The 13,484-nt window shown below is 38.7% G+C and overlaps 2 protein-coding genes across 2 annotated transcripts in view; one reads left to right on the top strand and one right to left on the bottom strand.

Annotated features, from left to right (window-relative positions):
• syn3 (synapsin III) overlaps positions 1–13,484 on the top strand; it is a 61,834-nt gene that overhangs the window by 24,978 nt on the left and 23,372 nt on the right. The gene's annotated exons all lie outside the window — the stretch shown is intronic.
• On the bottom strand, positions 29–12,720 carry LOC148084984 (metalloproteinase inhibitor 3). Its single transcript, XM_087787984.1, has 5 exons — positions 12,550–12,720; positions 6,434–6,516; positions 4,633–4,744; positions 2,573–2,694; positions 29–1,725 (listed from the first exon to the last, which is right to left on the bottom strand). Exons 1-5 carry the CDS (start codon positions 12,677–12,679, stop codon positions 1,528–1,530), a joined length of 645 nt encoding a protein of 214 aa, XP_087644110.1. The 5' UTR covers positions 12,680–12,720; the 3' UTR covers positions 29–1,527.

Genomic DNA, 13,484 nt, shown 5'->3' with positions numbered 1-13,484 from the left:
TCCAAGAAAACATCAGTTTGTAGTTTTTCATTAAATCTTTATTATAAAAATACAAAACACAGGAACCAAACATCTACATGTAGACAAACCCCTGCCCATACACACTTCAGGAATCACTCCAAAATTGGATTTTATTTGTTTTTTTCTTTTGAACCAGGAGGTGCAACAGTACATATACACAAATATGAACGACATAAATAGTGACACACAAACACCAGGTGGAGAAAAAGAGCATAAACTCCAGTCATTAACACCTGATTCACCAAACCAGATGAATAACCTAAATGTTATTTGAATAACAGTTAAAGTTAAATATCTTGAGCCTTTTCAACCTATATTCTGTTTTCGTGGGCGTTCATCTGTTTTGATCGGTTTAAAGACATTTTCTTGCACAAACCTTATTCAAGTCAGAAACTGTCACGAAATGTTTCTCCAATTTTGACAAGAATTGTGTTAAAAACCATTTATTCGCTGGTGTATATAAAGTTTCACTTTAATAAATATTATAAGTTTTGCACCACTTAAATCACATATCAATCTCCTTACAGTTTGAGACATCTTAAAAAAATATTTACGACTGTTGAACTTGTTTGAAAAATCAATTCTGTCACAAAACAATTGCTAATAGTTTTGGAACACTTTCTGAAGAAGCTTTGTAAAGCTCAGTTTTCCCTTGCCTAGTTTCGTTTTCCCAACATGGTTATGGTTACTTGAATGCTGATGGTTTCTCAAAGATTTATTTTTAATGTTTACCTAATGTAAGTGTATATGCCCCCTGCACATTACACATCCAACACAGTTGAAGATCACAGACTTATGAAAACATTTGAGAATTTTTTTTATTTAAATTACTCTGAACTGAACAAATAGTTCTGTTTATCAAGATTTAAGACCATGATGACTTTGACTTGACTTTGTATGAGGTGAATCTCTGTTGGAATGGATGGAAGATTAAAGAAGAGGATAGTTCAGTTAAGAAAAAATACTATATATATATATATATACACACACCAATATGTCCATGACACATATTTGTATAATAAAAAGATTTACATGAAAAATATATCTGCCTTTTCTCAGACAAACTAAAAAGTACTGCAATAACTAACCGGAAAGTAGATTTGGCATGTTATGGTTCACAATAAAAAGTCATTTTTAAATATACAGCACATCAAAAGCTAACAACAGATAAATATCAAAGAGCTGCAACTCTTCAATAGCTTATGTTTTACATAACCTCAAATACAAAGACCTCTCTTTCTTTTTGCTCTTATTTCCATAAATACAGTATAAACATTGTTGTTGATTTTTTTTTCGTAATTGTTGACTGAAGCCAAGTTCTGATCAGTTTGAAAAAAGTGTGCATTTACACCGAAAAATAATTCTCTCTGAAGTGCTATGAACAGGCACATTTGCCCCGGGGACAAGGGGCAAACCCCCAGGCAGTTGAGCTTATAGAGTCCTGCCATACTCTAAAGTCGATAAGTTGCAAGGATCTGGGGGTGAAGACAAATGGTGAAGGCAGGCTCAGGGGTCTGTGGTGTTGATGGTGGTTTTGTCACGGGAGGTCATTCCCCGGTACCAGCTGCAGTAGCCCTCTTTCTGCTGAATACAAGCATAGTGCCGGGACTGGTACCCGGGGTAGCCGAAATGGGACAGCATGTCTGTCCATAAGCACTCGTTCTTTGAGGTCACAAAGCAAGGCAGGTAGTGGCAGGGCTTAATCTGTTGATACACAAAACAACATTCTTAGATACTGATGGTAAATTCTATATTTAAGTCAATGAAGCCTCACTTCCAGATTCCTGTTACAAATCTTGGCTGTTAAAAAACACGTAATATATTGTGGATAAGGAGAGAAACGCAATCCGAGTATCTAAGATAAATGGTAAACATGCTAAAACTGAGTTATACATGCCATACAGTCAACTAAAAGTGCCAGGGTTTGGGATGACAAAATTAATGTGGTTCCACTATCAAAGAGCTAACAAAAGGACATGCATCATAAAAGAGCTAGAAATGCATTACGAAATGGACTAAAAGCTTGCAAGTTGCTTACAGCATTGGAATCAATCAACTTCTTTATTTCCCGTTTCTACAAGTTTCGACATGCTGTGGCAGCTGCTGACCCGCTTCATAGTCGTCTTACTGTCCAGCACAGTTCCAGACATCTGCTAACACCATTGGCACCTATCAGCATAAGCAGATTAGCAGAGAGACCTAGTTGTTCCAGAGCGAGCCGGCATCATCACAAACTCCCTCTGGGGAGAAGCACTATCGATCAGTGCGGGTAAACCAGGCCTTGTAAACATGGGCACACTGATTGAAATACTTTCCATGTACTCCAAAGAATGTCAGGGAGTTTATTGCCATGCCTCTCAAAATAGGATTTTTCTCTGAGCTAGAGATTTTGTCCTGCGATGACCTGGAGGCTATCAAGAGAGGACGATAGACGAGTTGTCATCACACTTCTCTGTCAACAAGCTGACATTCTAGCCTTTTCTGCATTGATTCCTCTTTTAGTGAACACCGATAAGACTTACACTTTTTTAGCTTGAAAGTAAAAACTTACCCTGCAGTAACAGCCCAGCTGGTACCTGTGGTTGATGCCCTTCTTCTGGGCCAGCGAGAGTCGCTCCCATCGTTCGTTGAAGTTGCAGAGTCCAGTGTAGACCTTGCCATCATACACGCGTCCTAAAAAAAATAAATAGTTTGATCAGAACATAGTGATATGTACACATGCTAATGCTTTCTAAGAGTAAAAACAATTACAGTATGTATAACTCATGATAGTTACAAGTGCAAAATATCATTTTATACTAAATTTTAGCAATAGCTCAAGTAAAATGCTCTACTAGCAAAATGCTACCTAAGGTTTAGTGCTAAGAGAGCCAAATATTTCTTTAAAAGGTGGGTCAAGGATGTTACAAACTCGATCAGCTTTGTATAAATGTCCTCACAGCAAATATAGTGATGTTATCATGATAAGTGGAATTAAAACTTAATGACATGGTAAAATACTGAATTTTTAATCATATTTAAATAACAATTTTATGGCAATTCAGATTAGCAAACATGGCTGAAGGGTAAAGTGATGTAGTTTTTTCTTCTATCCTCGTCATACCCGTTATACATTTGAAAGCTCAGTAACAAGAGCCAGTAATCTTGACTCCTAATTGCATAATCCTGTCATGTAACACGGTCTACTGTAAACAGCACCCTAGCTTTATTTACGGATGGAAAGAAAATATCCTACAGCGTGTTCATATTTAAGCCAACACCCCTATTTCTGAACACCACAAATGTCAGTGCATGTCTGTTTCCTTCAACTGAGAAAAATCTCTACACTTAAAGGGTGGCGTCACAACGAGATCTGGATCTTATAATCCATGCGTTTGTCAATTCTTGTATAGACTATTGTAACAGTTTATTTTTCTGTCCAAACAAAAAATAGAGGTCTCGCCTGCAGTTGATACTAGAATTCTGACCTGCTCTAGTAGAAGAACTCATATTTCCAAGATCCTTAAAACTTTGCATTAGCTGCCAGTTGCTTTCAAAATTCTGGTTCTTACTTTCAGAGTTATTCATGGTCAGGCTCCTCTTTACATCAGTGAGGAGCCTCGCACACGGTTCAGGACCAGAGGAGAGAAATCCAGGCTGTTGCTCCTAAGCTTTGGAAGGATCTTCCTCTCCCTCTGCATTTAATGGAATCTACTGACTCCTTCAAGAAACATCTTAAGACCTTTTAATTTGTGCAGGCTTTTTCTAATTTTCTCGGACTCATGTGCCTGTCTTATATTTAATTAGCCCTTTAGAGTTTTTACATCTGTATGCATTTTGAACTGTGTATTGCTTTTGGTTTTCCAAGCTCTTTATGACCCTGGTCTAGAAAAGCGCTTTACAAATAACTATTACTTACTGACTTACTACATTTGCTGGAGACAGGTCACAATCGCCAACTAGGATGTGATGCTACACCGTCAGTGTCATCATCAATGATAATGAATAAGATTGTAGATAATGAAATATGATATGCGTTATGACGGCTTTGTCAATAACATAACTTTAACTTTGTTTTTGTACTGTAATATGAGTAATTCAACTAGTTTTAAGTTGATCTGCCATCACAAGTTATTTTAGTACAAAATATTAAGGTACGCAAAACTACCCAGAGCTGATTTAAACCATAAGAAACTAGCCTTCCTACACTTATGTAACTGTAACTCTTCTCAAGTGTGACAACCTCTTAAACCATAGAGAGCACGCTGCATGGAGGCCAGAGGGACATGTTTTGCTGCTATGTGTAAAGAAAATGCGCTTGTCATCATAGACGTCCTGCAAGTGGCAATGATGTCACCCTGACCCAGAGCCAGTGTTGCCTCACAACGGCAGCTCGTTCACTAGCAGTAGCAGGATAAAGCGGATACAAAACAGTTGTGAACGCCAACAAACTGCAGTGTCCACAAGGAAACACCACCTCGTTAAAATGTCTCTGTTTGAAAAGACCACTCGCTTCCTTTTTTTTGTTCTGCAACTATAAACTATAAAGATTATGTTGTTTTCACTGCTTTGTAAAATCCTCGAAGCAACTGGTAAGTGCGCTCAAACAATCAAGTACAAACATCCGCTCACCTGTGATCAGGTACTGGTATTTGTTGATGTCAAACTTGACGCCACACAAACCCTCTGAGGCGTCTGTGTAAATGTGCTGCACATGCTGGACTTTGTCGAATCCCTTGTACATCTGCAAGACAAAAAATAAACAAAGTTTAGACGGGCAAGGAATGTGCCTTTGACTTGGCACGGCACTGCATACTCCAATAAATAATTGAGAGTGAAAACAAAATACTGGTGTTATCAGATGACATTCCTTAAATAATGTCTCGTGGGAGGAGAAGCATTAGGCTCTGCCCTTAACTAAATCATAGATAACGAAATTACACCATGTAATGGCCTCCGACTTTGATGGCAAGGTCACTGCAAAACCCACAGTTGTCTCCATTCAGCTCAGTAATGCACCTCCATAAGCTAGTGAAAAACAGCGCCGGTTAGGTCAACTCTCTTGAAACCCTAATGGCAACCTCTGGTTCTATGCTAAAGGCACGGTTGGATGAGTGTTCCCTACTCGCCCACAAAAGTGGTATCCAAATGATATTTAATTGGACGATAATAGATTACGATAATGCTCTTGAACGATTGTAACCCTCGTGTCAGATCTGAACATTTCTAAATGAAGAGATCATTGCACCTGTTCCCACAAAAATGTCCAGTGTTTACATCGCCCTCTTGAGGTTGTGAGAATATGTTAGCAATAGCTGTAAAGATACATGCCGAATGTTCGACACCAGCCTTGCCAAATACCGACTAATTTTAAAAATTTAACAGCAAAGGTGTCACATGGTCACATGATCGGTGTGATGCCAATTCCTGGTTATTTTCCTTTAACAGGCCACTTGTGCTTGAATTCCTAAACAGGAGGCTAATGTGGCAGGGTAGACAAACCTGTACACTCCAAGCAAAGTGTGAGGTTAAGATGTCATGCTTGTAAGTCTCCAAAATCCTCTTGCACCAGCTTCTGTTTTAAAACATAGCCATGCCAGCATCTGTCAGAAATGTGCAGCCTTACGTAAGAAAGAGTGAAAGTAAAGTGCCCCAGAATGTTTTCCAGTGACCCTAGAGTTATTAAGTAAACAGAGGTGGTCCATGGACTTCACCGCTCCGGCTGTGTCTTCCGTCAGACTGCTTCTGTGTGATTATTGACAGGAGGGGGAAATAGCTGACAGTCTTTAAAAGAAACTTCCCACAGTACACACTCTGTTAAGCCAAGTCCCCCGCTGTTTATCACCACCTACATAAGTGCTTTTCTTAATATTACCAGCATTTGTCAAACATAGCTGTGACAGACATTTACGGATACAACTGATTTAAGGCTGTTTATTGCAGAAACTAGGTTTGTTTCTTGTTTTATTTGTTTCTAGAGGTTTAAAAAAAAGTTTTTTTAAAGATCAGCGTCTCATTCCCACGATCATCTGGTTTTTCCAATGGGGTGGGAAGCTGACTAAGTATTCTGGGTTAACAAAGCTGTCAAAAAAAGGGCTTTAAAACCTGTGGGCAACTTATGCAAAAACCCAACATTCGTGACTGACTTACATGTTTCAATGTTGAAGTCTTACTCATCATGACGATGTTTTGAAGTTACTATTCTCCCCTGCCTGAAATCTTGGTGAACAAGGCTTAAAAGAGTGGACTACACTAGGATACTAATAATGGTCTTCCCTCATCCTACGGCCACCTGCTTTTTTTTTAATATATAATGAGTCCCTTTGAGGTGGCAACTTCCGTGATTGATGCGCGGTGATGGCTGATTAGTGTCACATATGAAGTATAGTCTGATTGTTGCTTATATTAACTCAATGTTACAGCATCTTCTCACCTTCATTTGCTTGACTGTGTAGCGCATTGTTCCAAAGGGTCCATCACTTAGCATCTTCTTAGCCACGACTTTAGCTCGAATCACTGCCAAAAGAGAGACAGATCATTTTAGATTACACCAGGAAGCTTTGTTCTGTGGGCTGCTTGTATGAACCATGTGATAAACTATATTTTGGGGACCGGGTTAGCACCACAGCTAATCCCTTTATCCAATTTTATACTTTTCTTTTTTTTAGAGCAAGAACACAGTTATACTTCATGGTCAGGGTTCTTTATTTGCCATTTGTGCACAAACATAGACAGTTGATCTTTGTGCATGCTCTGTTTTAAGAAGATAACAACTTAACCACAATATAAATATAATGCTCGGCCGATACAGTGTATTAAAAAAATTGAAATACGTTAAAATAGACAAATGTACAGCATATATATGAAAGAAAGAGAGAGAGAAAGTATTGCACTGTGGGTTAAATTGAGCTAGTGATTGTTCATAGATATTTTTGTTCAGCAGGAAGTTTATCTTGCCTCTATATTAGGAGAGGGCTGCAAATAGATTTTATCCGAGTGTGGGACCCCCATGTTAACACAGGTGAGGGATTTTCTTTCAATCTTTTTTTTTAAGTTTATTTTCTGATAACTTGGAGTGGGAAGGAACCAGTGCGCGTTTTTTATCTGCAAAAATTAGAATTTCCTTCTCAACATGCATCCCACGCTCCAAAAAAGAAGGAGAGAGCGAAATATGGGAGTAGCTCTTTGAGAAATGAAGCGCGAGAGGCTTTCTGTCGGCATGCCTGTCCAGCTGACTCAATTCCATGTTAACACAATACATTGCAGCAACAGGCCACCCAGACTTGGAGCTGCTTTTCATTTATTTAACATTTTGTTTGAACTTTACATTTGAAGATTTGAGTTCTTTACAAGTAGAATACAATTCTACGGTTACCAAAAGTAAAGTAAATTATTTTTGATATGACCTGAACCAAAGAGAATACCTAATAGAGATACAAAATGTAAACGGATAAAACATTTGACCAAAAAAGATTATACAGTATACTTTGTAATATGACTTAAGACACTTTAAAATACTTTCAAACGCTTACTCAGGCTCCTTTTCTGTGTTCCTGCAGACTTAATCTATTGTATGCTGTGAACTGGAAACCCAATTTACTGAAGGAGATCTCAAGATAGATTAATAAAGTCCATCTATCTAACATAGGCAGCTTTGTCACCTGAACAAGCTTGTTGAAGTGAAACCCTGACTGAAGCATCCGACTGCAGCGCTTAGGGTTTTCACACCAGAGTTTTATTTTGCTTCTGCCTGACCTCAGACTACTGCAGGGAAATGCATGCCAGTGTTTAAACGACCTCGGGTCGGACCCTTCGTCTCAAGTGTCTGTAGATAGGAACCCTCTTGTTGGAAGGGAGCCACTAATGGACCGGTGGTGGTGCCATCATCATCCAGAGGAATGTATGAAGGACTTCAGCTGTTCCGTCAACCTCTCACGGACAAGAGACTGCCATGTAGTCGAGACAGCTAGTGTCGTCACACAGTCGACATCAGGATTGTTTGTTTGACCCGTTTTTATTTAAATTATCTCACTTAGCTCAAGACACACATTCACCAGAGTTCTCTCGTTTGTACTCTTTCGTGAGAGCCACAAACGGATCCATGAGCTTTAGATGTGCTGATTCATAATCAACAGTGTTGGCAAACGTTTGACAACAAGGGGAAAACTGTTGAATCTTTAAGTTATTATCTTAGGTCTTTTATCAATTCTGAGACGTGAAAAAGTCCTGCAACCATGATTACATGATAGTCGAGGTAATATGACTCCCCATCACAAATAAGGAAGTGTTTATTTAGGTAAGGCACCTGATGTCTGCACTAACACCCACCTCATCAAATGAGTGTGTAACTTTTCATCACGACTCCTGGCTCCCTTAAACTTCAGCAAACACGAGGAGCAGTGACACGCCATGAGCCCTTCTCTTCAGAGACGCTGAGAGTGGGAGGCTTCTCCTTCACAAAAACTGACAAAATTAAATATCTTTCACTTAGCATCCCCAAGCGGAGGATTACGCTTTAACCTCAAGGCGAGTGTTTAATTTAGTCCAACGTTTATGTCGGCCTACGTAACATGGTAAAAAGGAGGATAAGCCTACTCCTTTTTGAGTTGTTGTCTCATCGTGTCAGATGGAGAGGCGAGGGGAGAATGTCAGGAAGGCGCGGGAAGAGTGACAAAGGATTTAGAAGGCAGGCGGGGGTACAAAGTCAAGTGGGAGGAAGATAAATTCTCAAAATCAAGTGTCACATTTCAAATAAATAAACATGATTGTAGGTAGTGAAATCCAGAAGGGGGAATTTCAAGTTTTACTGGGAGGACTGAGAACATCGTTAAGAATAATTTATTTTTGTATCAATCTCTAGTCTTAAAAAAGCCATATTAGCATAAGTACCAAACCAAAACATTGGTTATTATTGGTTGATTACTTTCTTATACAGTTTTGAACTGTAAAGATTAAGTTAATGCTGTTAGAGAAGAAGACCTAATAAAGCCTTCAAAGGAGTGTATCTCTTGTAAATGATCAGAGCTACTGGCATGATTAATTCAATATGATAATCGTTTATATTTTAGCTTAGTGAACCCTAGAACAAATTATCATTATCTGATGATTTCATCATCTCTGTCGTCATACGCAGAATCATTGTCAAACCATGTGTTTTGCTCGATAGCAGTGGCACAGCCCAGAGATTCTCTCCCGGCCTGCTGTTTAAAACAGCTAAACTCCCTGGCGGCTCTGCAGTCAGCAGAGAGGGGAGGGATGGAATGGAGATCTGATACGCCCAACTCAGGGGATAAGCATCTCAGGCTCGTTTGGAATCCAGAACCGTTGACATCTTGTCGTATTTTAAGTCACTTTGGGGAATTTCCGAGATATCTGGCTTGCGTAATACTTCTAATTACAGTATTCAGTGCTTGACTATAATCTGCCACCTGTTAAGCATTCTGACTATTACAGATATTTCTGAAGGCACAATTACATGGCCAATGTTTAATCTCATTTTTGGATTCCACAAACACATAATCCCCACAAGCTTTTATCACAAGTGTTTAAAGGTTTGCTAAAAAGAATCACTGTGACATTTCCTGACGCTCGCTAATCCCGCTTTAGTAGAGCTTTGTGGAGGCGTGTGCCTGTTTCCTACTGTAAATGCTGCGTCCAGCGTTAGCCTCTTAATAGCTGCAGGTCAGTGGACAAGGAGGAAAGCAGGTCACTTACAGGGGGAACCGCATTGAATTACAAGGAAATTCATAAAAAAGTCAAGAAATAAATTAAATAATAGAAACAAGAATATCTTTTACACAACAGTAATTCCACTGTAACATGCTAATAACTGTATGCAAGTCAAGTCAAAAAAAAGCTTCAGTGAAAAACAAGCATTTGAAAGTTGCTTTACAAATAATAATTACTTACTTACAACAATGTTAAAACAAAAATGACTAAGCAATGACTCAAATATTTGCACAATACAACAAGCCCGGACTTAAATACCCGCATAATAATTCTAAACAAATAAATAAACACGAACAAGAATCTGTAGAATGACAAATGCACTCATTATTTACCTAATACAAAAATCAATAAACAAAATCTTCTAGTGAAACGACAACGATCCATACATAAAACAAACAAAGATAAAAAAAATGGTAATTAGTAGAAAACATTTTTTTGGATGTGATTGGCTACCTTTTCCCACATCACTACAACACAATTCAATCTTAAACAAAATTTGAGTAGTTGGAAGTGGAAAAACCCAATTCCCAGCCTAATTGGGATTCCTACGGTGCTGTGCCTGTAGGTGATTACGGGTCGGGGCCAAGAAAACAAGAAGCATAAGGCTTTGAACTGAAGTGCGGCTCTTAAATTGCTCTTAAAGACTTATGCCTGTCACACTTTGATGTTAATAGTGAGAATTAAGGTGCTCCTCTCCCGCCACATTAGCATTTTAACCTCGCACTATGTTTTTTTGACTGAAACTTGCCAGAGTTGACCGCTGTCCTGACCTCACACTTGGTGTCACTTCAGAGGTGATTCCCTGCATCTGTCAAGAGGGACCACAAGTATGCAAAGCGAACCTCCGGCTAAGACTAACCTTGGGAAGGGGATTTGTGAGGCTCATAACTGATCGCTGTCTCTATTGAAGTCATTCCCAGATTCTCCAGTGGCTAGTATTAACAGCGTGAGCTGTCTGTGGCATCACATGATGCACTCACAACCATCTTTCCCTCCAAGGAGGTCATTAGGCGTGTGCCACGAAAAATCAAGCTGGAGTTTTCAGTTGTTGTTTTTGTTTTGTTTTTTTAAACATACTTTTCCACATATCTGGCTTTGCACTGAAACAACATCACAGAGATTCACATAGAGAAGTTACCGTACCAGACAACACAACAACAATCTTAATCAGTTTTAGATTTCATTTTTATTTGGGCACATGTGGAACATGGACGACAAAAATCAATAACACAAAAGTAATTTCACACTTTCTAAATAAACTCAAATAACCCCTGGATACATTTTAGTATAGCTATATTGTTTTTGAATGAGTATTGCTCTAAGGTATATTTCTAACACAGTGGTTCTAAAGTGCTCAGTATCAGTATCCCTACATGACTAACTGTGACCCAGATAAAATATATATCGGAGAAAAATCTGATATTTGATTGTCACACATTACACAATGTACTATTTGACTTAATTCATATGAATAAAAGCATTATCTTTTGCCCAGAATAAGGCCCGGGACCCACTGAAAGTTGCTTTGTCGATCACTTTTTGGCCCAACCCAACAGTTATTGCAAGTAACTAGTAGACAAAAGAATTTACACAACAGAAGTGTGTTTGATCAAACTCACTCTATGAAGTAATAACTTCAAAACATTGTCATAATGAGTGAAATACTGCATTTTGGAGAGGAAGGCTTTTGAAACATGCGAGTCAGTCAAGAGAGTTTAGCTTTATCATTATTTGCACTTTAAGATAACACAAGATTAAACTAAGTCAAAGCTGCAAGACTAAAAGATTTTAGATACATTGAAGGAGGATAAAGTTATGTCTTGTTAATCAGAGATGTTAAGAGCAGAAGACAGGAGGACGATCTGGACGGAGTCAGTCGTTCCTGATATTCTGCTGTAGAATTGTAGAAAGCTATAAAGCCGTACCATCTCACCCCTGTCCCATCCCAAAAAAAAAAAACCCTCCTCAACCGGGCCACTCGTAATCCTTAGGATTCCAAAAGTGTTTTCTCAAAACACATGCCAGCCTGGATGGCGTTCCGTCACTAAGCTGGATCCTCATGTTCAACAAGTAATACAAACCTGGATCAGAACCAAACCCAGACATGCAATGATTTGACAATATTTTTATAAAAATATCCAAATGTTACTGGAAAATTCAACTGGTTGGTAAGAAAAGGTCAAATTGAACACGTTAATGAGATATCATTGTCTAAAATCTGCACAATTGTTAATCTTTGAAAAAAATGTTTTAGGGGCATAATTACTGCTAAAAGTTCAAAATGTATTTTATAGGTTTTTGCCAAAGTAAAAATAAGAATACAAATAAATGAAACTATGTCAATATAAATATTGTGACACAAATAGTATTTGATAAACGTATTTTCTATATACTGTATATTGTTTTAAATTATATAAATATATTTAAATGTAATCCTTGTTGTAAGCATATAATATGTAGTAATAATATGGCAAAACCGGAGCAAGCTTTGAATAGTCTTGAGATTTTGTATAATGCTCATCATCATAACCAGTACTATGGGATGTCTTTTCTGGTTTGTTCCTCCTTACTGGTAATATTGCCGTTGTACTTTTTATTTTCAACTGACATGATCAACTCATTTCAGCAGTTGGTTATTTTGGCACACAGCATCCTTTGTAACTTGGTAAAACTAGTCCTGAATTGTGGTTTTTTTTTACATTTTCTTAAACAACTGATCACACCTAAAAACGTCATTTCAAGTGAAAACGAAAGGTCGCAGCTGGTGTGCGGGACTATGTTTGTGTTCTAGCGGTGAGATGCATGCCGGGTGACACTCACCGATGTCGGAGTTGCAGTAGGCGTCTTGCGGGTGCATCAGGGCGCACGAGCAGCCCTCGGTCAGCTGGTGAACCTGCAGGCTACCGTAGACCACCAGCAGGCAGATCAGGTGCTGCGTCATAGACTTCATGGCTGCGAACTTTTTGAGCTCCGAGTAGTCCAAGCGTTCTGAGCGTGTGTAGCGACTGCCTGGGAGCAGCTCTGGAGCTTCTTATAGTCCCACTGGCAGACGGTGACGCCTCCCGCTGCCGCCGCAGCTCCAGGGCGGGGCGACCAATCGGCGAGCGCCGCTGTCTGCAGACGAGGATGACGCACTGGAACTTTACTATAACTGCGTTATTTTGGTCGTGGAATGCCACTGGAACGGTAATATTGGAACAGAGGAGATGGAAAGTTACTCAGCATGGAGTAGGTTGTTATGATGGATCGACTCTGTTGAAGTAAAACAAACCATTTCCCCCACAACTTTAAGCGATTCAATGGTGTAATCTTTATTATTATTAGAAAGGTAAGAAAAGTAGTTAAGCCTTGTTAATTATTTTAGTTTTACTTTTAACGTGAAAGCTAAATTACAATCACTAATGAAATGAAAGATAAATTAACTTTGTGTAATATTTTTTTTTTACGGTTCAACGAAGGCACAATGCTAATAAACAAGAAATCGAACTAAATCAAAAGTTATAGGTGCAAGAAAATGAAAGTATCTCATCCAATAATGGTACAGTGATTGAAAATATTATTCATTAAACAGACTTGGGCAGAGGACAACAACAGTTTGCTACCAGGTAGCCTTGAGGGCCATCGGAGTTACCCACAAGGCTCCTTAAATATAAAAAAAAATGACCTTCTTATGCATCCAATCTGATTAAATCATTGTTGATTATTGTAAATTGTCGTATCTTTTAATATGTGTAGAAATAGACTTGTGAGTCGCG

This window comes from Callionymus lyra, chromosome 3 (assembly GCF_982586985.1).
Source record: "Callionymus lyra chromosome 3, fCalLyr1.hap1.1, whole genome shotgun sequence".
Taxonomy (NCBI): Eukaryota; Metazoa; Chordata; class Actinopteri; order Syngnathiformes; family Callionymidae; genus Callionymus; species Callionymus lyra.
This window is presented reverse-complemented; position numbering and strand designations above follow the sequence as displayed.